General features: G+C 45.6%; 1 protein-coding gene and 1 non-coding gene across 5 annotated transcripts in view; both read right to left on the bottom strand.

Moving 5' to 3' along the window:
* Positions 1-6,858: 6,858 nt before the first annotated feature.
* On the bottom strand, positions 6,859-6,932 carry TRNAN-GUU (transfer RNA asparagine (anticodon GUU)). Its single transcript has one exon. It is a non-coding gene; the product is annotated as a tRNA-Asn (tRNA).
* A 6,207-nt stretch (positions 6,933-13,139) lies between these two features.
* TFAP2C (transcription factor AP-2 gamma) overlaps positions 13,140-25,635 on the bottom strand; it is a 33,165-nt gene continuing 20,669 nt past the window's right edge. For all 4 annotated transcript variants that reach the window (XM_077929305.1, XM_028735266.2, XM_028735268.2 and 1 more), the window contains exons 5-8: positions 24,474-24,592; positions 19,589-19,730; positions 14,988-15,269; positions 13,140-14,793 (exon numbers count right to left, since the gene is read on the bottom strand). In XM_077929305.1, coding sequence (XP_077785431.1) covers positions 14,751-14,793; positions 14,988-15,269; positions 19,589-19,730; positions 24,474-24,592 — 586 coding nt within the window. In that variant the 3' untranslated portion in view covers positions 13,140-14,750. The remainder of the gene's footprint in view (positions 14,794-14,987; positions 15,270-19,588; positions 19,731-24,473; positions 24,593-25,635) is intronic.

Here is a 25,635-nt window from a genome sequence, read left to right as displayed (position 1 = left end):
AGCATGCCGAAGACAACTTTGCACCATTACTCACCTTCAAAGGTTTATGATGCTGTCGGGTTGTGGGATCTCGGTCTGACCGCACGTTGTCGAGACCTGGGGATCGACGTGCCTGGGGGAACCATCCATTGCCCCGATAGTGCTGTGTTCGTACCCCTGTACTGCTTGCAGCATTTTCGCTGACTTGGGCAGATGGCAGGTGGCGAGGGATTCTTACCTGAAAGGCTTAGCAGCCCTGCTCCCACCAGTATCTGAATCTCCCTTGGAAGTCTCCAAGCCAAGTAGTCAGCAGGCCAGAGCTTGTTTAGCTAGAGAGAGCGGAAGATCAAACCAGAGGAAAGATGGCTGCAAGCCATCTTATTCTTTAGAAATATAGATATATTACAACAAGATGGATACACCTTTTTTTAAAAGTGTTGTCTCAAGTACAAAAAAGTAGGTGAAAGTGCTTTTCTCCTGGGGCACTCACAATCCATGCGTACAAGAAAGAGCTGAATTCCGAGGGCCTTCCATTCTCTCTCTCTGGCCCTCGGAATTCTCCACAGGCCACACCCCTTCTCTTTAGTCCCCGCCCCCTCAATGGCCCTGATTTCTCCTGCTAATGTTTTTTTGCCTGGCTGGAAGTTGTCCCCTTGATGTCTGGGTGGAGGACAGAGGCGGCATTTCAGTTTGAAGAAACTAGCCTACTGCACAACGGTAGAATTTACATTTATTCCTCTGCCCGCTTCTTCCTCTGACTCCACCCCCCCCCCATGGCGTGTGGCCCTGGAAGGACGCCCAGAAAAGAATCTGGCCCTCAGGCTGAAGGATGTTCCCCACCCTTGTGCCAGAGCTAGCACACTTCCCTAAAATCCAAACGCACTTTATGTAATTGCTGGGTCAGCGGTCAATAAAGCAGATGAGACTCTGCCTTTGGATCCCAGTCTAGCAGCTGCTGACTTCTGCCTTTGCACTCATAGAATCATAGAATCGTAGAGTTGGAAGGCACCCAAGGGTCATCTAGACCAACCCCCCGAATTGCAGGAAACTCGGCTAAAGCATCCATGACAGATGGCCATCCAACCTCTGCTTAAAAACCTCCAAGGAAGGAGAGTGAAACAGCTCTTACTGCCAGAAAGTTTTTCCATATGTTTAGTCGGAATCTCTGTTCTTGTAACTTGAAGCCGTTGGTTCGAGTCCTACCCTCCAGAGCAGGCGAAAACAAGCTTGCGCCATCTTCCATGCAACAGCCCTTGAGATATTTAAAGATGTCCTCATCATGTCACAATGTGTAGGCATCCAAAAGCTGATCAACGGATCCGGATAAATGTCATGGTGCATCTGTATCTTGGTGTAACTGTATCATTTCAGACTTCCAAGGACAGAGCACTGCATGTTTGGATGTTCTCAAGCGTTGGGAAACCTCTTTGCCTACAAAACGCTAGTATGTCAGGGAGCAACTTCTCCCAGAGGTGTTAGATTTCTACCAGTAAGGAATTTTTTAACTTAGGAGGGGGGTGGGGAGAGTATGCATTCCTCATCTACAGCATGAGATGGCATAGTCCCAGGACCATGATTTAACTGCATGCATAGACTGGGTCTCAAGAGTTTCATCTGAAAGCTGGGTTTCACAAGCGCCAGTCATTCTGAATCAGCAGGCGGACGCACAAAATGCACAGGCAGACTGTGCTAACCCCGAAAACTATTTTTATTATGGTTTAAGTGTGTGTGTGTGTGTGTTTAAAGGAAGATATAGATTAGATATAGATATAGATATAGATGATATAGATATAGATGATATAGATATAGATATAGATATAGATATAGATATAGATATAGATATCTCCCCGGCAATATACAGTCATACCTCGGGTTACAGATGCTTCAGGTTGTGTGTTTTCGGGTTGCGTACTGTGCCGATCCTGGAAGTACCGGAACAGGTTACTTCCGGGTTTTGGCGCTCGCACATGCGCAGAAGCACTAAATTGCACTTTGCGCATGTGCAGAAGCACCAAATCGCAACCCGCGCATGCGCAGACACGGTGCTGCGGATTACGAACGCTGTGGGTTGCGAACGTGCCTCCCTCATGGATCACGTTCGCAACCCAAGCATCCACTGTACAGCTGTGAGCATGCAAGAAGGCAGGTAGCTAGTAATTTTAACTAATAAATAATATGTCCCTTTCGTTGCTTGCTGTGCATGGCTCCTTACTGGCTGGTCTCACATTATTCCATTGAGTAAAAAAACTGTCCAATGACAAGCTTGCTTAGTAGATGGAAAAGGGTGAGTCCCGTCTCTTGATCGCTCCATGCTAAAGGTCTTTCATTCTCAGCAGCAATATTTTTCATACTTTTTCATTTTTGTCAGCTTTCATCAGCAAGAGGACAGGAGGAGTGTGTGACTCCGTAGCTTCTTTCTGAACTTCCTGTGCTTTTCATTATCACAGCTGAATCCACTCTTTGGGTAGATACTTGATACTGGCAGCTCCTGTGTTCCAGAAAGGGGCATTGGGAGACTGGCCCTTGGTGCCCTGGCAACTATGCTGTGGGGTCAGGGGTGGTCTCACAATGAGGCAGAGTGAGGCAGTTGCCTCAGGCGGCAGGTGCTGAGGTGCGGGGATTGGCCAGCGCTATGAGTGCCATGTGGCTGGCCCTGTACCCCTACGCTAGCCAGTTGCCCTCAGCAGTGGAAGACACTGCCCTTGGAGTAAAAGTCAACTACCAGACAAATTGGCTTCTGTATGTGCTTTGGGAGAAGGCGCCATCTTTTCCTTTGCCTCAGGCAGCAATATTTCTTGAGCTGTGTGGGGTGCTGCACGGTTCTATCTTTAAGCCAAATAAGGTGATGTCGCTGACACATAAAGCCATATACATCTCAAATATCCAGGCCCGGGGTTATATAAGGTTTTATGTGTCAGCAAGAGCCTTCGCTGTGGGTTAAACCACAGAGCCTAGGGCTTGCCGATCAGAAGGTTGGCGGTTTGAATCCCCGCGACGGGGTGAGCTCCCGTTGCTCGGTCCCTGCTCCTGCCAACCTAGCAGTTCAAAAGTACAAAAATTGCAAGTAGATAAATAGGTACCGCTCCAGCGGGAAGGTAAGTGGTGTTTCCATGCCCTGCTCTGGTTAGCCAGAAGTGCCTCAGTCATGCTGGCCACATGACCCGGAAGCTGTACGCCAGCTCCCTCGGCCAATAAAGTGAGATGAGCGCCGCAACCCCAGAGTCGTCCGCGACTGGACCTAATGGTCAGGGGTCCTTTTACCTTTTAAGAGCCTTCAAGCCCTGCTTCAGATTTACCTGTCTACCTTTGCTAGCTCTTAATTCCCAAACAGGTGGCACTGTGGTCTAAACCACTGAGCCTAGGGCTTGCCGATTAGAAGGTTGGCGGTTCGAATCCCTGTGACGGGGTGAGCTCCTGTTGCTCGGTCCCGGCTCCTGCCAACCTAGCAGTTCAAAAGCACGCCCCAAAAAGTGCAAGTAGATAAATAGGTGGGAAGGTAAACAGCGTTTCTGAGTGCTGCTCTGGTTTCGCCAGAAGCAGCTTAGTCATGCTGGCCGCATGACCTGGAAAAACTGTCTGCGGACAAACGTCGGCTCCCTCGGCCAGTTAAGCGAGATGAGTGCCACAACCCCAGAGTCGTTCGCGACTGGACTTAACAGTCAGGGGTCCTTTACCTTTAATTCCCAAACTGGAATTGGTGGCTGTGGTGGGTGGCATTTTATAATAGTTTAAATATCTAATCCATCCTATTGGGTTATATCCAACAAAGTCATCCTGTTAGCGAAAGAACTTCCACCTGCACAATGGAATTGCCTCTTCCCAAGTGCCCGGCACCTGCTTCCAATATGCTGCAGAGGATTGAGGAACACTCTGGAATATATGGGTGGGATGCGTGACGAATGTGTGGTGAGAGAGAGGAAGTTTTGTTATGCAGATGGAAGTCCTTTGCTAACAGGATGTCATTAACTGGTTGGACGCAGAGGAATGGTGGGAGGAACCAAGCGAAGAAAGCTCAGAGTGGTGGTGGGACGATGCTGAGTGGTCAGAGGGGGAAGACTAGGAAGAGGAGGTGTTGGAAGCAGAATAGGTAACAGGGCTTCGTGAGCTGGGAGAGTCTGTGGCAGAGAGCAGTCAAGGATCAGAGGCAGAAACTGAAGCTGGCAAGTGGGATGAAGAGGCAGAGATGAGTCAGGCTGGTCTCCCAGAACCAGAAGAGGGATGAAAAGGGTGAAGGAGAAGTTGGCTGCACACAAGCACAGTCTCCACTTGCTTGGGGAAAGCCCTGAAAAGGTGGCTTTCAGTCTTGGCAACTGATTTATATGGAGGAAAACCACCAGGAATGAGCTGCTCTTCTCATTAGGAATGACACTCAATCAAGTCTGTGAAGATATTATTATTATTTTTTGCTAATAATGAGTTAACTCCATCTTTTAAGTGTGTTACTACTGCTCCTGTGACACAGGGCAACTTCATTGAATGCAACCCATTGTATTTACTTGGTTTTTGGGGGAACCTCCCTGGAATTACTTAGATAAAAAATGACATACAAATATTTAAAGATAAATAATCTCCATATTTGGGGGGGGGGGGAGATGTATCTTTGTGGGATGTAAAAAATTCTGAATGGTTTCCTAATGCTTTACTTGATGGTAAAGGAAAACCAGCTTCTTTATGGGATGTGCTTCTTATGGTTTCTATCTGCATCACCCCGAAACCTAAGCCTCGCTGAGATTGGCAAGAGTTAAGGGCTCCTGGTGCGTCAACAAGCCCTTCCAGTCAGAAATGTGGTTTACGCTCATTATCTCATCATCATGTATCTGGATCCCATAGTATATCCTCTCCCAGGAAATTAATAAACTGCAGCCTAGTAACAGGTCAAGCAAGAGAGTTTCTCTCTCTTTTTTAATCTAGCTGGGTGTGTGAGTGTAGAAAGCCAGATCTAATGAATTTGCTGTCACTTGATAAAAATCTCACAGCCTTTGCTTCACTTAGGTTTCCATTATGTAAAACACATACACATGTCTACACGGGGGGAGGGGAGAATAAAGCTGCAACTGGGAAAGTAGTTTGATTATTACTGTTTTATTGTAAATAAATCAGAATACCAAAAAAAAACACAATTTTTTTGCCATCAAGATTCACTGAGACTTTTAAAATTAGCTTTTTGAAAGAATATACACCAAAGGTCAATTTCAAAAATAGGATCTGAACATATTTTGGAAATGAAAATTATAGAAGTTCACAGATTTCAAAATTGTTTTGAAACCAGATTCTTTCCATAGGCCATGTCTTAAGCGCCAAGAGTTACATGCACAAATAGGACTCTCAAAATAGGTGTTCGACCTTTGGAAGTTGATTTTGAATTCTGATAAACTGTTCTAGCATCATATTTCTCTCTCTCTCTTTCCCTTTGTTTGCCTGCAGGTGGGGGTTTTGTGTATGCCTAAAGATATGCAGCAAGAGATTCAAATATCAACATGATATCAATATATTTGAATTTGTTAATATTTGAATTGCAACATTTTCCGGCTTCAGAAACTTGAATCAGTGTACGGTTCTGTTGCAACCTCTTCATGCTGCAAGGGAAGTCCCCGTTTGGGGAGTGCCGTGGTTACCTCCAAGTCATCCTCCTCGCTGACAATCATATTGATAGACAAAGCATATTGTTGCTTTAGAGCAGTGTTTCCCAAATTGGGTCTCTGACTGTTGTTGGACTACAGCTCCCATCATCCCTGACCACTGGTCCTGCTAGCTAGGGATGATATAGTGCAACAACAGCTGGAGACCCAAGTTTGGGAAACACTGCTTTAGACCATAAGAAATGCCCTGCTGAATCAGGTCAGCATCCTTTTCTCACAGCAGCCAATCAGGTGCCCATGGGAAGCCTGCAAACAGAACCTGAGCACAACCTGAGCTCTCCCAGTGTGGTGTAGTGGTTAAGAGCGGTAGTCTTGTAATCTGGTGAACTGGGTTTGTGTCTCCGCTCCTCCACATGCTGGGTGACCTTGGACCAGTCACACTTCTTGGAAGTCTCTCAGCCCCACTCACCTCACAGAGTGTTTGTTGTGGGGGAGGAAGGGAAAGGAGAATGTTAGCCACTTTGAGACACCTTCAGGTAGTGATAAAGCGGGATATCAAATCCAAACTCTTCTTCTTCTTCCTGTGGTTTCCTGCAACTTGTATGCAGAGGCATATGGCCACTGACTGTGGCTGGTAGCCACTGGTAGACTTATCCTCCTTGAATTCATCTAATAGCCTTTATCCACCCACACAAGTGGTCCTCACTATATATTCCACTTTAGGGTGAACAAAGGATGGCATCAAAATATTTCAAGGGGGGAAACAGAGGTCCCCCCCCCCCTGTTCCTTAGTGTGGTTTTTTGCTTGAGGACACTTGTTGAAACCTGTTCTGTTGGTCTGCTTCTTCATACTATATTTGCTTGGAAAGAATGCGCTAAGGGATCTATTTTTTCCCCTCTCATAAAAAAGGGGGATGGTTGTGGACGATGTCATGGCATGGCATTGTTCCATAAAGTCATCTCATTACATGAGCAAGTTTTGGCTCCTGGGAAGAAAATGGGAGACTATTAAACTGGTCATCAAAAGTGGCTCATGCAGGACCAAATTAGCTTTGGAAATACAAATGCTGTTAATCTTTTTTAAAAAAAAGAAAGAAAGAAAGAAATGAAAATCAGCCTTAAAGCTGTGATCAGGAGTGGTGGGGAAAGCCATAGCATAATGCTTCGCCCAATCCCCTCTTGCCATTGACTATATTGCCCCCCTAGCAGTGTGGCTTGGTAGGACAGGTGGATGGAATTATAGAATTGGAAGGGATCCTGAGGATCAAGTCCACTCCCCTGAAATGCAGGAATATGCAACTGTCCCATACAGGGATCGAACCTGCAACCTTGGCGTTAACAGCACCACGCTGTAACCAACTGAGCTATCCAGGCTCAAATGCGCAAGACAGCATCACAGTAAAAGGTCCTCCGGCTGATGCCCAGCTTGTGCCACAAGCTCATCATCTCTCCAAAGTTTCCTATCTCCACCTGGGAGACACCGAGGCTTTCTTTGCACAGAGCATATGCTCTACCATGAGTTACAGTCAATGGAGGAGGAGGACTGTACCCTGCTCCTAATGTTGCTGTACCCCACAGGGTTGGCACCACTGCAATCCATTTGTGCCAGACTTCTTTGCGTTAGCCAGAAGCCATGAAAGAAGCAGCTATGTATGTTTAGCTGCTCAAGTGCAGGTATATCTTCCAGGCCTTGTGGCTAGCATGGGGGGGTTTGGGAGCCTTGCTGGTGGGGTGTGGCAATGTCCAGGCAGGATTATCAGGTGCAGTAGGACTTTCTCTCACCATGCGTTTAGTGAGTGTGTTCTCCCTCTCTGTGCTTGGATGTAACTGTATTCATGTACACCAGCCTGAGTTCTTTGGAAGGGAGATGGCAGCATCTCAACAAATGCATTTTCAGTGCAACTGGTGTGGTTTTTTTTTTTTTGTGGTAGCAAGGAGACTTGAATGAGATGCTGTTGATCTAATGCGAGGAAGGCAACCATTATAACAGAACGCGATTAAAGGAAGGAAGGAAACAGTTCATACCAAGATCGCCAAGAGAGGTCTATTCAGACACATCCAGAAACCTGGAAGTCTACACCTTGTGAACCCATGCTGAGAATTATGTGACTGAAACATGGCCAAATGTGACCATTTGATTCACTCTTCCCAAACCTAACAAACCTTGAAAAGCTGATTTGTATATACTACATCCCCATTTCTTTGAAGTAATGTTTCTCAAACTCCTCTTAGCAGAAATACACCCTCCTCCCCCCTTAATTAAAATTAAGGCACACCTCAGTCTTAATGCCTGAAAAGATTTACTGTTAGGCTGCGTAATTGCAACAATGACTCACCATCTCTGTTGCTGCTGAAGACACCTTTCTGGGCGTACCTCCCAGCTGGAAGGATCTCAACCCAGGCCATTAACTCGTGCAGAGACACAATATGCAGCCTCTTTTTAGCGTGGGTAATTCCACTGCATCTCTACAATAGAAGGTGGATGAGCAGAATGGCAGAATTGTTGAAAGTGCAACAGCAGGGACAATAAGTTTGTAACTAAGGAGTTAATTTTCTTGTCAGTAACACTGAGCCAAACCATGGCTTAGTCCTGCAGGACCCATGGAAGAGTACCACAGCCATTATCTTCACTCTAGAAACCCAAATCCTTGCTCATTCACACAAAGCCATGGTTTGGATTAGCTTTACATGCAACTGGGCCATGGCGGTTACTAATATCTTATCTCCTGCATGGACTATTCCTGGTAGTAATAACATTATTTAATTAGGTAACTGTGGCCATGTTTGGACATCACCAACAGCCCTTCTCCTCCTCAGGTACAACTGCAAGGAAGAGATGAGACACTTGATCTTCCATTTCCGATTAAGCACGGCTTGTTGTTTCTCCCATACCAAACTATGATTAATCTTCACTATGGTTATCTTGAGATTAGCTGACTTCAAACCATGGTATAGGAATTTGGCTTGTTTCAACAAATCATAGTTAAGACTAACCACAGTTTAGAGTTTGGAAATAATGCTAAATTGCTGTTAATCAAAAAAGGAAACGAAAGCTTCCAGTCTTCTCCTTGTGACTGTGCCAGAGGACTCATGCACCAGTGAATGAGTCTGAGCTAGACTTGTTCCTGTCACAATAAACCATTGTTTACTGTGACATCTGAAGGCAACCATAAAGAAAGAGTGGGAACTTGAATTTGTTTATTTTCCTAGTTCTTCCCTGACTCATTTTTCTACATGGCAAGCCATTATTACAGAATTGCTCTGAGAGTAAGGCAAAACTGGAGGCGGGGGGGGGGGGGAGGCTGCTTGAAAAATCCCTTTACAACAGTGCTGTAAGAAATAAAATTTCTATTTTTTAATTAGCAGAGTATTTCCTCTTCCTCTATTGTTATTACTTTTAAGAAAAACAGAATAAAGATGAAGCCTCTTAAGTATGAGAGTAGACATGGTTGTGCTATAATCTATATCATTAGCACAGTCATGCATATTAAGATGGGGGGGGGTGTCTCATCTATACAATGCACCAGTAAGTCCCACTAGATTATCCACTGGCTTGGCTTGGGTACATCCTGAAATAAATGGAAACAAGCCTATTCCTTCTGCCAGACGGCAACCGCAGTGTCTAGCTTGATACACTAATAAAAAGCAAGCTTTTTCTGTTCAGCTAATTTAAAATATTGTACTACGGTATGATCAAAGTCTGCTCCTCTCTCTTTCTCTCTCTCTCTCTCTCTCTCTCTCTCTCTCTCTCTCTCTGCACAAAAGAAAGCAGCACACAGCAATTTGAAGAGGGACAGAAGTTCCTTCTTAATCTTTTCATGATGCTCAGTTTTCCTTATGGCCAGCATTTCTCACTCTGAATGAGAATGCCTGTTCCTCAAGCAAGATTTGGATGTCTTCTTTTTATGTAAATCTACAAAAAGAAGTTAGAACCTCATCCTTCTTGTTCCATCCTTCATCACTGACCTACTACAAAATATTAACTAATGGAACTTCTTGGCGGTTCATATGTGTTTTAATTGATCGGCCATGCAATCCTTTACATGTTTGCTCAGAGAGAAAAAAAGAATCTATTGAGTGTGTACAGGAGTGCAGCCTAAATTTTCAGCCTTTGGGGGTGGGGGAGTGCAGGGAACATATACCTGTTTAATGATTTATGCACTTGCCACAGGTGTCACCACCTTGCAAGGGGTATTCCTTTAGCCTCCTGTGTGTGAGAAAGGAAAATAGATCCTCAGTGACTATACCTGCCATCTGAAGAATGCCTGTTGAAGATAACTAGCCTTTAAGGTAGCTTCACCTAGGAGAACTATGTCATAGGTCTAAAAAAAACCAAACCAAGGCAAAGGACCCCTGGCAATTAAGTCCAGTCGCAGACGACTCTGGGTTGTGGTGCTCATCTCACTTTACAGGCTGAGGGAGCCAATGTTTGTCCGCAGACAGTTTTTCCTGGTCATGTGGCCAGCATGACTAAGCCGCTTCTGGCTCAACGAAACACCAAAACCAGACCGGCACACAGAAACGCTATTTACCTTCCCACCAGAGAGGTACCTGTTTATCTACTTGCACTTTGTGGCATGCTTTCGAACTGCTAGGTTGGCAGGAGGAGGAACAGAGCAACGGGCGCTCACTCCATCGCGAGGATTTGAACCGCTGACCTTCTGATCGGCAAGCCCAAGAGGCTCAGTGGTTTAGACCACAGTGCCACCCACATCCCTTATCATAGGCCATAGGTCTACTTCTTGTCATAGGCCTACTTCTGTGTAAATCCTGCAATGAAAAGTGTACCTGGAGTGCAATTTTCCCTCTAATGATCTTGCATGGTGTGAAGCTTTCAGAACACACATCTTTTTAGTATCAGTTTCATCCTTCAGTTTAAAAACAATTTGCAAGATTGAATTCTAGAGGAGGCATGGCTTGCAGTCATCTGACTGCGGTTGCTAAAAATGGAACCTGGAACCCTCTGCATGCAAGGCACTAAGCTCTACCACTGAGCCATGGACCCATTTGGAAAGAGAGGAAGTCGGACCCGGAGAGCAGGTGGAGTCAGGCTACCTTGTGAGTGCTCTCTTGCAGACCTTCCTTGCCACAAAGGTACGCTGCCCAGAGCACACCCTCCATAAAGATGGCACCAGGATATGGGGAGAGGAGGTAGCGCAGGCTGAAGATTTTTACGAGCTTAAAATCAGCACCTTGGATCCAGGAGGGCAAACTGGTTTGGTTTCAGCTACGACACGTCAAGCAAACAACCCAGTTGCGTTAGAAGGCTCCTCCTGCAATCCCCCACAAATCAGGTCACCAATTTGCACTGCACTCATCAGGTGCTAAAAGAGTTGAACCAACTCACAAGGCTTTGGAAAATTACAATTTGGGTTCCATTTTAAGGGGAAGTGAAAAGCTTCCTTTTGGCCTGATCTGCGGAACCAGCACTGAAAACTAGACAGAACCAAACCTCTGTACTCCAAACTCTTTCTCCTCAGCCCTCCCCCCCCCCCCCCAGTAGGATGTGTGACAGGAAGACGTATCCACCTAGCAGGAGCCAGATCTCTGTATTTTTGTGAGAGATAGTGTTCCTGCTGTGCCTCCTTAATGGAAGCTGGTCAGGCCAGAGCAGTAACTCAGAGAGAGTTGCGACAGAAAACAGAAGACACTTCCTGATGCGTCCTCGATGCGTCCTCGCAGCAGGAACAATTCAATGATCTGAGCACTTTCAGTGCCAAGGAAATGACTTTTTGCCAGGTTAACAGCTAGCTAGAAGGGGGAGGGGGAGAGGAGGGACAGTTAATCCTCCAGAGGAACTGAAGGCAATCTGGTGCTTGGTTTGCTGCGGGAACAGAATTGATGTAACTAGGCCTTTTTCCTCCCTTGCAGACATTCAGCTACCTCTGTATCTTCCCCTTCCCCATCTTTACTGCGATTGCAGCCCTCCTCTCCCCGTCCTTGGCCCAGACACATCATTCCCAAAACCCACCTCTCTAATCACCGAGATACAACGCAGACAAAGAGAGACTGATCCGAACATCTCAACCCAAAGCTACCCCACCTCTCACCTGGACTGATGCAAGCACTTCCCCATGTCTAGGGTTGCCCTATTTCAAAAAGTAAAAACCAGGACGCCTTGAAAGTTGCTGAGCTTTTCAAACAGCTGATAGAAGTGGCTCCCTTTGCCCTTGGACCAATCCTTCCAGGGTCCCAAGGTGATGTACAAAATATAATAGAAGCAGCTAAAAGGAGCGCAAAGAACCAAAGATGGGTTTTTAAGGAAAGACGAAGTGGGTGCCCATGGCAGAGACCTATAAAGTATGGATCGTGGGCATCTGACATATCTCATCAGAAATATTATTCCATGGAGCAGGGGCAGCCACTGTGAAGCCCCTGCTCTTGAGTTGCTGTAGAGTGGGAAACTTAAACGAGACCCAGTGCCTTACTGGGGATGTAAGAAATAAGGCAGTCTGTCAGGTAACCAGATCCCAAGCAGTGCAGGGCCTTATAGATCAGTTGGTGGTAGTTTGACCCCACAAGCGCATTGCTGTAATCCAACCTTGAGGCTTTCAATGCATGGAACTGTGGTTACGCTCTCCCATTTCAGGAATTGCCACATTAGAAATTGCTGGGATGGGCATAGAAACAAAACATGCACCATAGGCCTGCGCCTTTGGAACCCTCAGATTCAATGCACACAGGGCCAGCCCAACCATTGGACAGAGGGAGACAAGTGCTTCAGGCAGCAGAAGCTGAGGAGTGGCAGCAGCACCATCTCCCTGGCTGCCCCCCTTTGTTGGAGGGCAGAAGCCAGGAATGCCCTGTACCCCCTAAACTAGCCAGCAGGCCCCACCCCTCATATGGTGCAGGGGGGGTTTGCTATCCTGTAGCCAGTGTTGAAGTTGGCCCTCAGTCACCTTCTGACCATGGGAGGGAGGTACCACCTTCTCCTCTGCCTCAAGCAGCAGAGTGCCTTGGGCCAGCTCTGAATTTATATGCTTAAGTGATTAGACAGAGCATTTTATTTTATTTTATTATTTTTTAAAGGAAGCTTTCAGGCTCCTTCTTTGCCTTGGCACATCGTTATCCGTGAGGACGGAGGTAGGGGAAGAGAGCAGTCATGGCAATAGAGAGATGGTTCCTGATATAATTGAAACCATTAGCTGCGCTGGCACTCAGCTTCACATGTCTGTTCCATTAGTTCGATGCACTATAAAGAACTGTGTATTCAATTACAATGTCCATTTTCAGTATTCTGCTGCCCATCCCCCATAAGACGCAAAAAAACTCTTCCTCTTCCCCCCCCCCCAACCCACTTCCAGTTAAACACCATTCAATACTTTCTATCCAGAATATTTTTATTATATGGATTATCCTATACAATGCCTTTTGGGTAACAGGAAGACATTTACAAGTGAAGTGGGATATAGTTTTTTTTATGACTTCCATTCTTCTTCCCTCCCTCCCCCCCCCCTCTCTCTCTCTCTCTCTCTCACACACACACACACACACTCCTTTTGAATGGATACCAAGTACACAAAGTTATTGCTTTGTCAATACACACCTCAGATCGGATACAAAATTCTACAGTGGCAAGAATTCAGGATTTTCATTTTTATTTTTTTTGTAAAAAGTCACTTTTAAATACCCAGCATAAACAGACCTGTGTAGCAGTGTATTTGAGCTTACCCATTACCTTTTTTGGGGAGGAAAGGGGGGGATTTTAAATTTTGAAGCCCATTTATAAAAAAAAGTATTAAAATGTTCACCATTATTTACAAGACCCATTAAATTACACATAAATAAATATATACATTCCAACACACTGTTTTCCCTTATACACATAAAAACCTCCCTGGATATATTTATATATATTTATATATATTCATATATATATATAACTTTTTGGCCTATATAGGCAAAAAAATTAAAAAAAATGTGCCTATTCTTTCAAGTTTTTTTCCTATTTTAAAAACACAAGACCTGATGACATATATAAAGCTGCAGTATCCTGGCATTTAAAAAACAGAAGCAAGTTTATTTTGCATTCTTTTTAGCTTGAACTAGTTTTTCCTTGTGTAAGAAGAACTGCTACAGTATGCTTTACTGCAGGGATGGGAAGCCTGTGGTCTCCCAGGCACTGTTGGACTCCAAGTCCCATCATCCCCAGCCATGCCAGCTGAGGATGATGGGAACTGTAGTCCAGCAAGATCTGAGCAGCTGAAGGTTCCGCTTCCCCACTTTAGTGCTTGCTGCTCTGTGTTCATTTGAGTCCAGCAGAAGCTTAGTCTGCATTAGAATAACTTCCAGGATTTGTGCCTAGAAGTCTGAATCACTCTCAAAAAGCCCCCAAGAGGTTGCAAGGTGATGCAAGGTGTTCAAATAACCATCAGACAATTTGTTTCACTTTATACCAAGTTCAACTTCCCTTTGGATAAAAAAATCCCATTACATCTACAGTCCTGGGTGCCTTGTCAAGGCTTCAGATCCCCTGGGGTTAATACTGAGCTATGTTGTTGCTGGTTTCCAAAGATTTCCAGAACCCGGGAAATCCTGCTTATAACCCATTCTTCTCTTCTTATTCTCTGGCACAGCCATGAGAAGGAAACTGGAAGCATTTGCCTTCTGTTTAACACTAACCTTAGTTTATTGTGACATCTCAGAATGATAAACAATGATTTGTGTGTAAACATGTGATTTATTGAAGCAACCTGGGTCGGCATGGGGTTCATAGTCCTGGATTGTTATTATCAAACCATAGCTTGCACCCAATCTTGATGCCTTTCAGACATTTTGGATTACAACTCCCATAATCCCTTACCATGGGCTGATGGAAGCTGCAGTCCACAGTTAGAGAGCATCAACTGGGGCAGATTAATTTACACTAATGATGGTTTGTCCTTTTTTAACATACGGATAAACTATACTTGGTGTCAGGCAGGAAGCAAACGCTTCCTATTTCATCCTTGCAACTGCAAAGAGGGAGGTTCTCAATTCCAGGGCTTCAGGTAACATTAAAAAACCACGGTTTAGTGTTCCATCTGAACGCTGCTATCAGGATGTACACAATGAAAAAGAGCATCTTATTCAAAGTTTTGAGAAACAGCACTAAACAGACTTCCATACAAGAAAAAAAAATAGCACCACTTTGTACTGTTTAAAAGTTTTTTTTTTCTTTTAAAAAATGAAATTAAAAGCTTGTACTCATGTTTATCTTCGGTTCCCTGGTCCCACAATGAATGGATAACAGCAGCTTTAAAGAAAGGAGAGAAAGAGAGACACATGTATCTCACGGAGGAGCCTGAAAAGGATGCTTAAAAAACGAAAAACACGCCCCGAAGCAAGTTGTAACAAGATTATCTACATGCCCTCTAGGCAAGACGATCTTAAAGTCTGTGTGCGAGAAACGGTATACAAAAGTCTGGCTTCTTCCTCTTTCTCACTCACTTCCGGTGCTTGTCCATTTTCTCAATGCTTTTATTGGTTTCCGCAGGGCTCTGGTCACCGGCGTTCATGTACGTTTTGTCTGCTATTTTGAGCGCTTCGTTCAGGTAGTTCTGGACGGACGTCATGGCAGCACAGATCGCAGCGCTCCCGAAGCCGTGGGTGATTAGGCTGAAGTGAGTCAAGCAGCCCTGGATGCCAGGGTCTAAGATGGGGCTCGGCCTCGCATTGCCAAGAGGGGTGCGGTCCTGAGTGAGGAGTTCAGTGAATTCTTTGCAGATCTGCCTGCAAGAGACAACACATGGAATTAACTTTCAACAAAACCATCGGCCGCCACAGTTAAAAAGGCTTGCCGAATCAGAAAGAGAGTGATATTACAGTGGGCAGGTGTGTAGGTGGGTGTGCCTAATCACTTCCCCATGTATACTAAAACACAGAAATATATTTTAAGCTACCTTTCTGTTTCTCAAACTTGGGTCTCAAAGCTGTTGGTGGACTACAATTCCCATCATCTCTGCTAGCTGGAGATGATGGGAGTTGTAGTCCAACAACAGCTGGAGACCCCCGCCCCCACGAGTGAGGAACACTGAGCTAACTGAAAAATGAAGAACACAGCTGCCATTTCCTGTGTCACACAAGTCAGCTGTTTGTACAGCTCAGATCAGTGTGTTTGTTATCCTCAGAGGAACCCTCCAAGGTAGGCTAAACAAAAGCAGTTATCTTGTACCGAATCAGACTGTTCTTCCGTGTAGCAAAGCTCAGAAGCTGGTCGGGCAAAGGAGGTGGTAAAAGAGACGGCAGGAGCGAAGGGAGGCTGATTTTTCCCACCAGCCACCCCTTCGGCGCAGTAAGAGCACCACCAAGGAAGGAAGCAAACAACCCCAGTAGAGTGCAAGTGTGGGCGGAGCCTTTTGGAGGAGGGGCCTAGGGAACAGGTGTTTCTGACATCACCAATACACTTGCCATTGGCACCTTCAAGACCACCTCAAGAGGGCAGTGGGGAAGCCAGTATTCATTTTATTATTCCTAGAGAAGGTTACGATTTCTTACACTGGCTCTCAGAATTTTAAGAGGGAGGGCAAACCTCTTTGCCTCCTATAAGACTACTTTGTGTGTTTTTAAAAAATGCTTATTTTGCACCGTGTTATCAATTTGAGACTGTTTATGGCTAAAACACTCTTAAGTGCACCGTGAAAGTTTCATCAAGGCCCTTGGGGGCCTTTGAGTCGCTCATCCCCGCTGCAAATCTGACCCCACAGTTGATGCGGGTCCTGTGAGGGCCTTTAGAGCACCATCTGCCCAGAGTTTGCAATATGAGCTTCAGTTATTGAGGCCCAGGGATGTGGGTGTGCTCTCTCGACCCTTGTGCCCACCATGGCTTTAACGATGTGGCAGGGACGGTCTGACTGGTCCAGAGAGTAGTTAATGCCTCATTTAGGAAGAAGGTGCCCATCGTACTGAAGGACTATCTTCCTCAACAAGACACCAAGTTTCTATGCAACTGCTGCCTTCACACACACACACACACCCTTTCTTGGGCAAGGGGTTTGAGATCCACAGGGATCCGTCTTGTTTCCCATGTTAGTCAGCATGCATATGGAATCACTAGGAGATGGCCTCTGGGGATTTGGAGTGCAATGGCCTACAGGTGACACCCAACTCTATCGCTCCATGCCATCTGAATCAGAAGAAGATGTGCAAGTCCTGGACCAGTGCCTGTAGGCAGTGATGGGCTGGATGCAAGCCAACAAACTGAAGCTGAATCATGATTAGATGGAGCTGCTGTGGGTAAGTGGCTCATGGGTACAGAAATTAGTGAGATGCCTTGTCCTGGATAAGGCAACACTCCCCAAAGGAGCAGCTGCTTGGATTAGAGGAGTAAACTCCTAAGCTACCTGTGAACTGCCCTGCAGATGAAGGGTAGTATACAAACTTAATAAATTAAAATTTTAAAATTTCTCTGAAAGCACAGGTGGCTTAGGAAAGGGCCTCAGCTCAGGGGCAGAGTGCATTTAAAAAGGTAAAACCCTCGGCTTCTCCAGAAAGGTCTGGGGAAAACTGTTCTCCCAAACAACAATAAACTAATGGTCTGACTTGGTAGATAAGAAGCTGCTATGTTCCGTGACAAACACTTCCTGGGCTGGGACAGTCAGGCATCAGTGAACCAACCTCTTAGCTGGGCTACTGCAATGCACTGTGTGTGGCTGCCCTTGAATACAGTCCACAGGGTGCCTAGTGCAGAATGCTGCTGCCAGGGTATTACTTGGGCAGCAAGAAAAGATTGTATTACGCCAATCCTTATAACTTGGCACAAGCACCCACATAGCCACCAGGCTCAATTCTGGAGGGTGGTACTAGTGTACCAGGCCCTGAGTACTGGAAGGAAAACCTTCCCTTCTATGTGATCTTCTGCCTAGACCTGTTTTATTTAAACTGCTTTTAAGGTACAGTTGCATGACAATTTCCACGGCTTTGGCTTTGCAGAAGGTATGGAAGGCAACAGAACAGAGACAGTGAATTTAGCTAGCTATCTCTCACTGGAGAAATATGGTTGAAGTTTAAATACCTACAAATTCCAAACCATTCACCAAGTTTGCAGGCTGTAAGTAGAATGTGTTGCTGGATGCACCTAAAATGCTTTTGGATGTTTCACATCTTAAAACCCCCACAGGGATCACTGTATTACTAGGATTCGATGAATCTGTGCTCCAAAAGGCACGTGGTGCCTTTTGATCTTGCATTCGCCAAGACATATTAAAACTAAAAGGTCCTTATTTCCTCCTATTGACATTTTAAGCACCATTTAAAAATAAAAAGCGTTTTCATCCAGCCCCAAATGCAGAAACATACGTAATGCTCTACTTTGGAAAGCTGTCATCCTGAAACAATAGCCTACGTGTGGTGCATTCTGGAGCCTTCAGATTTCTTCTTAAAATCCTTTCTCCATTCAAAGAGAATTTCACCACTGGATTCAGTAAAAATCGGGCTGCACTCCAAACCTCAAAATGCTCTAAGCAGACACCATGGTACCCAAACCAGATTTTGGCACAAATCACCATAAAACTCTATTGTATCAGGAACTAGCTATGCAATCCTGAGGTCCATCCAACATTTTTTTAAACACAAAATAGCTACAGCCTCCTAGAGAAGTCCACTATTCCATTAAAAACACACACACAAAAAAAAAACTTAGGACAAAACAAATGTGGGGAAAACAAAAAGTGAAAGATTGGTTTAAGAATACTCAAAATAAAAATATTTGGTAGATTTAGACATCAGACGAAATTCACCTCAAACATTTTCTTTTAGTACCCTTCAATCTGCGAGTGTCACCCCCAAAATGGAAGTCTTTTAAAGAACTATTGTCTTGAGCTGAATGGTGTTTTTGCATGGATGCGAAACACACCCATTTGCGCAAGGCAGGTCCCACCAATTTTCCATCATTCTCCACCGAAGCCCTCCTACCACCACTGACCAAGCCACAGCCCATGCTGTCCTGAAAAGGTCTTCCCAAGCCTTGAGGAGCAGCTTGTTTTTGGACTAGAGAGGGTGGGTGATCAGCAAAAACCAAACACAGAAGCACCTTTGGATTCTGTGCATGACTTTCAGTTGGGGAGGGAGGAGAGATGAAGCATGCAATTAACTCCACCACTCTAATTTGAACTAAAGCATTCACTTTGGTGAGTTTGAACCCAACTTTGCTGAACTTCGGAAGGAGCACAGGAAACAGGCTGATATGGAGTCAGAGCTCAGTCTCTATGAATAAAATTGCCTACTAACAGGGATGAGGAACCTGCTGTTTGACTACAACTCCCATCATCAGTAGCCACTGGCCATGCTGGCCGAGACTGATGGGAGCTGGAGTCCAAGAACATCTGGAGCACCACAGAGGGTCAACGGAGATCAAATGAAAGCATTTTGCAATGAGTCTTTTTCTACCCTCCCTGGAGCTGCCAGGAAGTGAACAGCCCCCACCCCCAAGAAACTTTGCATGTCAAAAAGCGTAAGAATTCCGACAATTTGCTCTATTACTATGAAAATCACCCCGATATTCTGTAGCATTGCTTAAGACAGTATCAGGCAAACATATATATTCAACATCTTCAGGAACCTAAGCTTGCTTTAATTTTAAAAAAATGCACTGATGTGGGAGGGGACCCATCTGAGGACACTAGGCAGAGGGCCCTTGAACTTGGAACCAGCCCTTGTAGGAGCCTATAGGCTGTGGACAAGGAAACTTTCAGGTAATTGTTCAGCTCCCATCAGCTCCAGCCAGCATGACCCATCCAGCAATCAGGAAGCCTTGCCTTAAAGCAAGCCTCAACAACTGCCACCATCCCCTAAATCAGGCATAGGCAAACTCCAGCCCTCCAGATGTTTGGGACTACAATTCCCATCATCCCTGACCACTGGTCCTATTAGCTAGGGATGACGGGAATTGTAGTCCCAAACATCTTGAGGGCCAGATTTTTGCCTATGCCTGCCCTAAATCTTTTAACATGCAGATCACAGCCTTCCTTTACGTAGAACTAAGGGTTACGATACAAATGCTAAAATACAAATTGGTCAACCAGGATGCTCATGTTCAAAAAGAGAATACCTACTTTGCAGCCAGCAGCATGTTCTTCCTGTTAGCCATCTCATTACGCCCCAGATGCGGCCGAGTTAAGTATTCAGCCACAGCTTTGGAAGGAAACTCAGTTTCACAGACGTAGCCAAAATCCCGGGCAAGATGTACAGCTTCGCCTGGAAAAGATGAGAAAAGAACCACAAAAATAAAGCTGTGATTATCATTCTCTTCTTATTCATTTTATTAATTACTCACCCTTCACCCCAAGGTCCCAGGGTGAGTTACATTAGATATTAAGTTAATATCTAATATTGGTTTAATACCTCCCCTCCAAAAAAACAAAAGCAGTTTGCAGCACAAATTTTCCATAATACACTGTTTTCATGATATGCCCTACTTTTGATTGTTGTTAGCCGCCCTGAGCCCGGCTTCGGCTGGGGAGGGTGGGATATAAATAAATAAAAATTATTATTATTATTATTATTAAGACCATAAAGTCCAAGTTAATTTTCCAGCAGGCTCATAATTTACGTTAAGTGCCACTTCAAAATCTGTCTAGAAGAAACCTCAGCAATTCTGCCTTGATATCCAAAGGCTCCAATAGGGGTTTATTTGTTCTTAGTCTAAACCAGTGACTGGCAGAATTCTGTCACAGGATAACCCTTGAGGGTGGCCTGTCAGGGGCTGCGTGCAGACAGGGGACCAACCAGTGACCAGAGTCCACAATATGGGTGCGGTGTCCTCCATTTCTCCTTGCTGCCCAAGGAAAATTAGGCCAAGGCCTCACAAACCTCACCCACAAACCTCACCCCCTTGTTCTAGCTAGCCTTTTGGTTTGTTCTAGGGTGTGGATCAGCTAGTCTAGGGGTGGGAAAACTTTTTCACCATCAAGGACTAGAATCTCTGGGGTGAAATGAGTAATACATCGGGAGCTGCAGGCTGGCACAGCCAGGCCCAAGAGTGGACAGGGCCTGCCTCTTTGTGAGCGCACCAACTTATTCCCCTCCACACACAAAAACACACGATGCAGAAGAGAAAGTGATTTTCAGCTGGGAAGAAGAGAAGGTCCACACCATCTTGAAGCAATCTACCATTTGGACTACAGTTCCCATCAGTTTCACCCAGTCTCTGATCCCTGATGGGAGCTTCTGTCCCAAACATCTGGAATGAACCAGGTTGACAAAAGCTATGCTAACTGGGTTGTGGGCTGACCTAATGAGGGTTTCAGCAGTAGCATTGTCACCCTATAAATATGTGGAACTAAGGCGGTGTGATGGGATGCGGGTGGCGCTGTGGGTAAAAGCCTCAGCGCCTAGGGCTTACCGATCGCAAGGTCGGCGGTTCGAATCCCCGCGGCGGGGTGCGCTCCCGTTGCTCGGTCCCAGCGCCTGCCAACCTAGCAGTTCGAAAGCACCCCCGGGTGCAAGTAGATAAATAGGGACCGCTTACTGGCGGGAAGGTAAACGGCGTTCCGTGTGCTGCACTGGCTCGCCAGATGCAGCTTTGTCACGCTGGCCACGTGACCCGGAAGTGTCTCCGGACAGCGCTGGCCCTCGGCCTCTTGAGTGAGATGGGCGCACAACCCCAGAGTCTGTCAAGACTGGCCCGTACGGGCAGGGGTACCTTTACCTTTACCTTTACGGCGGTGTGAGTCCTCACATACCATACCCTCCAACACAACGTGGCCCAAATCCGGGACCATCCCCAAAATCTTGCACAAGTCATGTGAAACACGCGATATCACAGGCTAGGAAAAAGCATTTTCTTTGGGTACAGCGCCAAAAACACATAGCGCCTTGCAAGATCATGGACCCCTCCCCCCAAAAAACCACTTTTTTGGGGGGGGGATCTTTTCCTGAAATCGTGCAAGAGACCAAGGTGCCCCAAACGGCTGCCATGCTCTTCTGGGGAATAAAAAAAGATGGCCTGGTTTTCCCACGGCATACATGTTAGGCTAATGGTGGGTCCAGACTCCAAAAAGGATGGAGACTTATTGAGCTACTCTATTGATCAAACAAAGCTCTCTTGAAAAACAAGTTTCAGCAAGAAACTCTTTTTGGACATTTGTCTATACAGAAACATCCTCTTCGGACTGGAGCTCTAGGGATTTTGTTTAGGATTGAGGCAGAGTTTCTTGCATCATCCTACGTCCCCGCCCCACCCCCACCCCAATAATTAGCCAAATTCTACCTTCTCATCCTGTAATTGGCCTCTGTTCCCAGACTGTTTTTGGAAGATGTCAAAAGAGATTGCAAAATATTACTTCACAATTAAGTAGCTTGGATGAACACAAAATTCCGGGGTGCTTAGATATTTGTAAAGCCGCACAGCGACAGAAGCTACCACGGTTGGCTTACAAGTTTGGCGCATCCCCTCCCATACGGTTGGTGCAGCTTGAACCAAAAGGACACTCATCCAAAACTTGAGGACAACTCCCATCAAAACAACTAGCAAAGCAACTATTCATTTTAATGGATCCGGATTCCACCCGGACAATCCAGTTAAACAAAAGATGTGGGATGCAAAGCATATTTCACCCATTTGAATTCAATCGACCCGGCATTCCGGTGATGGAACACATTTGGTCAGAAAATACAGGATGGTTCGCCTATGTTGCAATAAAAGTGATGAATGTGCACCAAGTGATCTCTTGCAAGTGTTGAGTGAACCATCATAGATTAGCTGCTACAGACAGGTGGTGCATCATCTCAGACATGCTTGTTTTCAATGGACACCGTTCATACATTCATTTTCCATTCATCAGAGTTAAACATCCATGCACATGTGAACTAGCTCAGCCCCCCCCCCCGAGTTATTTCAGTTAATTATTTCAAATGGGTGTACACCATGTGCTTAAAGACATGGAACTGCAAATCCATCTAATCCAAAATTTGGAATCTGTGGCCCTGCAGATGTTGTTGAGACTCAAACCAGCCCGAAACAGAATGGCTAGCAGTCATGGATGGTGGGAATTGTAGTACCAACAAGTTCTCCCTTCCTCCTTCATTAAATCTTTTGCTTTAAACACACATTCTCTTTGTAGAAAACCTAAAAAGAACCCATGGCTGCAATCCCAAAGATTCTTTATCCCAAAGAAACCATGGCTTTAATAAAGCATTGCTCTCAGTTAGTAAACCACTGCATGTGCTTTCTGTCTGCTACACTCTCGCCTTAAACTCCACCGCCAAGTAAAAAAATAATAATAATCCTTTTGGAAACAGTTCTCTCTGATCTGAAGGTTATTGGAGGCTGATGGAGCTTTTATTATGGGTGAGCTATTGCTCTTTCAAAACACTGGATTCTACTGGGAACTCTCCACCACTGAACCACTGCTGTCTCGGGCACATTCCTAAGCTAGCTATCAGAACGAACATTCTCATTCCGGATTCTTAAAACTCTTTTTAGACACTTTCTTAATTTATGGATTAATTTCAACTAGATCTGGTCCCCTTAAAGCTTTGTATCAAACTCCTTAATCAGAAGTTATGCAGTGGGGCGAGACACACACTAATGTGCCTCTGGAAATGAATTAGTTAAATGATGAGAGGTTCCTAGGATTCCACTGGAGAGGCTACCCAATTTGCTCTCCTGCTTACACCACATCCGCAGCAACGATGGAGCACACTCTGCCTTCCCATCCAGGAAATAAATTTATTTGGCCAACGGTAAAAGTATGGATCGAGACATAATCTGGGGGTGGGGGAGAAGAGACAGGAACGAAGGAGACTATGCACACACTGGCTATCCAGATCTTTTGAGAACTGCTGTCATAAAAATTTCTATGAATAAAAACTTGGGATTGTCGATTACTCAAGCACAGATCAGCTGCTTGTTCACACACAGATGAGTCACAAGGATGGAGTTACAGCAGCTCTGTTTCCAGTTTAGAGTCTGCGCAGGCTCAGATGAACACACACAGCCTACATCCAGCATTACATCAATGGCCCCACCCCCAATTTAATGCTTGTGAAACTGCACCCCCACATTTATATCTCTCTCTCTTTCTCCCTCCTAATGATTTTGGAGCACTGGGCTTCAACGGGGATGGGGGGGGGGGCGCAAGTCTCAACAGCAACACTGACACACCATGCGGTAGTGGTAAGCAAAAAACAAATAATTCAAGTTAAACACTCTTAGGGTAGAACCAGATCCAAACCATATATCTAAAGTACATCCAGCGCATACTTATGGAGCACACTCCTGGGAACTGTAATTAGTTAAGAGTTTTAGGAACGCGGGTGGCACTGTGGGTTAAACCACAGAGCCTAGGACTTGCTGATCAGAAGGTCAGCGGTTCGAATCTCCACGACAGGGTGAGCTCCCGTTGCTCGGTCCCTGCTCCTGCCAACCTAGGAGTTCGAAAGCATGTCAAAGTGCAAGTAGATAAATAGGTACTGCTCCGGCGGGAAGGTAAACGGCGTTTCCGTGCGCTGCTCTGGTTCGCCAGAAGCGGCTTAGTCATGCTGGCCACATGACCCGGAATCTGTACACCGGCTCCCTCGGCCGATAAAGCGAGATGAGCGCCGCAACCCCAGAGTTGGCCACGACTGGACCTAATGGTCAGGGTCCCTTTCCCGGGGATTTTGGCTCTGCAAATGGGGAAATTCACCCTTCCCAGGATTCTTTGGGGGAAGTCAGGAGTTTTTAAAGGTGTGCTGGATGTGCTTTAAATGCATGGTGTGGGTCTGCCCTTCGTCCTCCAAATCATTTTGGACCACAACTCCTATCAGCCCCAGCCAGGGACTGCAGTCCAGAAACAACTGGAGAGAACCATGTTGGCAAAGGCTGAAGCATATGCATATTTGGGCTAAAGTCTGAAAATGGAACAACACTGCTTTAGAGGACATGCTCATCCAAGTCACCTCGTTTGTCCTTTACCCAGAAAGGCTCTTTTTAAAAAATAAAGAATTAAGACTGACCTTCCACCAACGATGTCAACAAAGTCACATTTGCAGCTTTCCTTCTGCCAGCTGGAAGGTTGAGGCCAATTTTGTCCAGCTTCTCCCTTAGAGATCGGCCACCATTTTTAGATTTGGCTCTGCAAATAGCGGGGGGAAAGAGGTGGACAGTGTTTTACTTAGCTGCACACCCCCGAAAGAGGCCACATTTCAAAGCAATTGAGAAATGCCAAATTACTGACATTCAGTGCAGTTCTTTTGTGTTGCGCGGGGGTGGGGGGGGGAGAGGAATCGAGGGCGGGGGGGTCAGAATGGAAAAACAAGCTTTGACCTACTTTTTAATGCTCCATCACATAAACATCAGAAAGCGAGATCAAAAAGAAAGGAAGCGGTGTGTGGGGGGGAGAGAGAATACGCTTTGCCTTTGCATTCACACTATCAAAGATCATTACGCTTATGGCAGGCGTAATGAAAATTGAACATTTTACAAGCATGGAGCATCAAGTTGAGCATTTGTTGCGGCACAAGCATAGATATATTAACCAAGATTGCAATCCCAGCCCAGGCCTTCGAAATCAGGAGTACCATTTGAGAAGGAGGAATATTGGGGAGGGTGGGTCTGAGCTGGATTCACCAGCACACCCCTTTGGTGTTTCAAACCACATGCTTTTGATTATTCCTCAAGGACGCCAATAGCTCTGGTTCTTCTTAGAAAGTAACCACAACAGATGCTCTTAAAACACTCTGTGTGTGTGCTTTAACCTATCCAAGAACCTTGCTCAGAAGATCTCTCCTCTCTCTATCCAAGTTAGAATTCTCCATGGGTGCAGTTAGAGGTCGTTTTTAGCCCTAGACTTCATGATCTTGGGCGAGGGAGGGTCCAGTCTTTAGATAACAATATGTGTTAGTTCAAAATGCAGTTAGCCAGGCATAGGCAAACTCTGCCCTCCAGATGTTTTGGGACTACAACTCCCATTATCCCAGGGATGGCCAGGGATGATGGGAATTGTAGTCTCAAAACATCTGGAGGGCAGAGTTTGCCTATGCCTGCAGTAAGCCAACCCCAACTGCATTGGAGACCCCCTTGCTTGTTCCGCAGAGCAGGAGCCCTGGACATCTTTCCAACAAAGTTCCCCCTGGGGTTGCCAACTTATTGATCTGTCTCTGCAGCTGTGCCTTTAAC

This window comes from Podarcis muralis, chromosome 5 (assembly GCF_964188315.1).
Source record: "Podarcis muralis chromosome 5, rPodMur119.hap1.1, whole genome shotgun sequence".
NCBI lineage: Eukaryota > Metazoa > Chordata > Lepidosauria > Squamata > Lacertidae > Podarcis > Podarcis muralis.
This window is presented reverse-complemented; position numbering and strand designations above follow the sequence as displayed.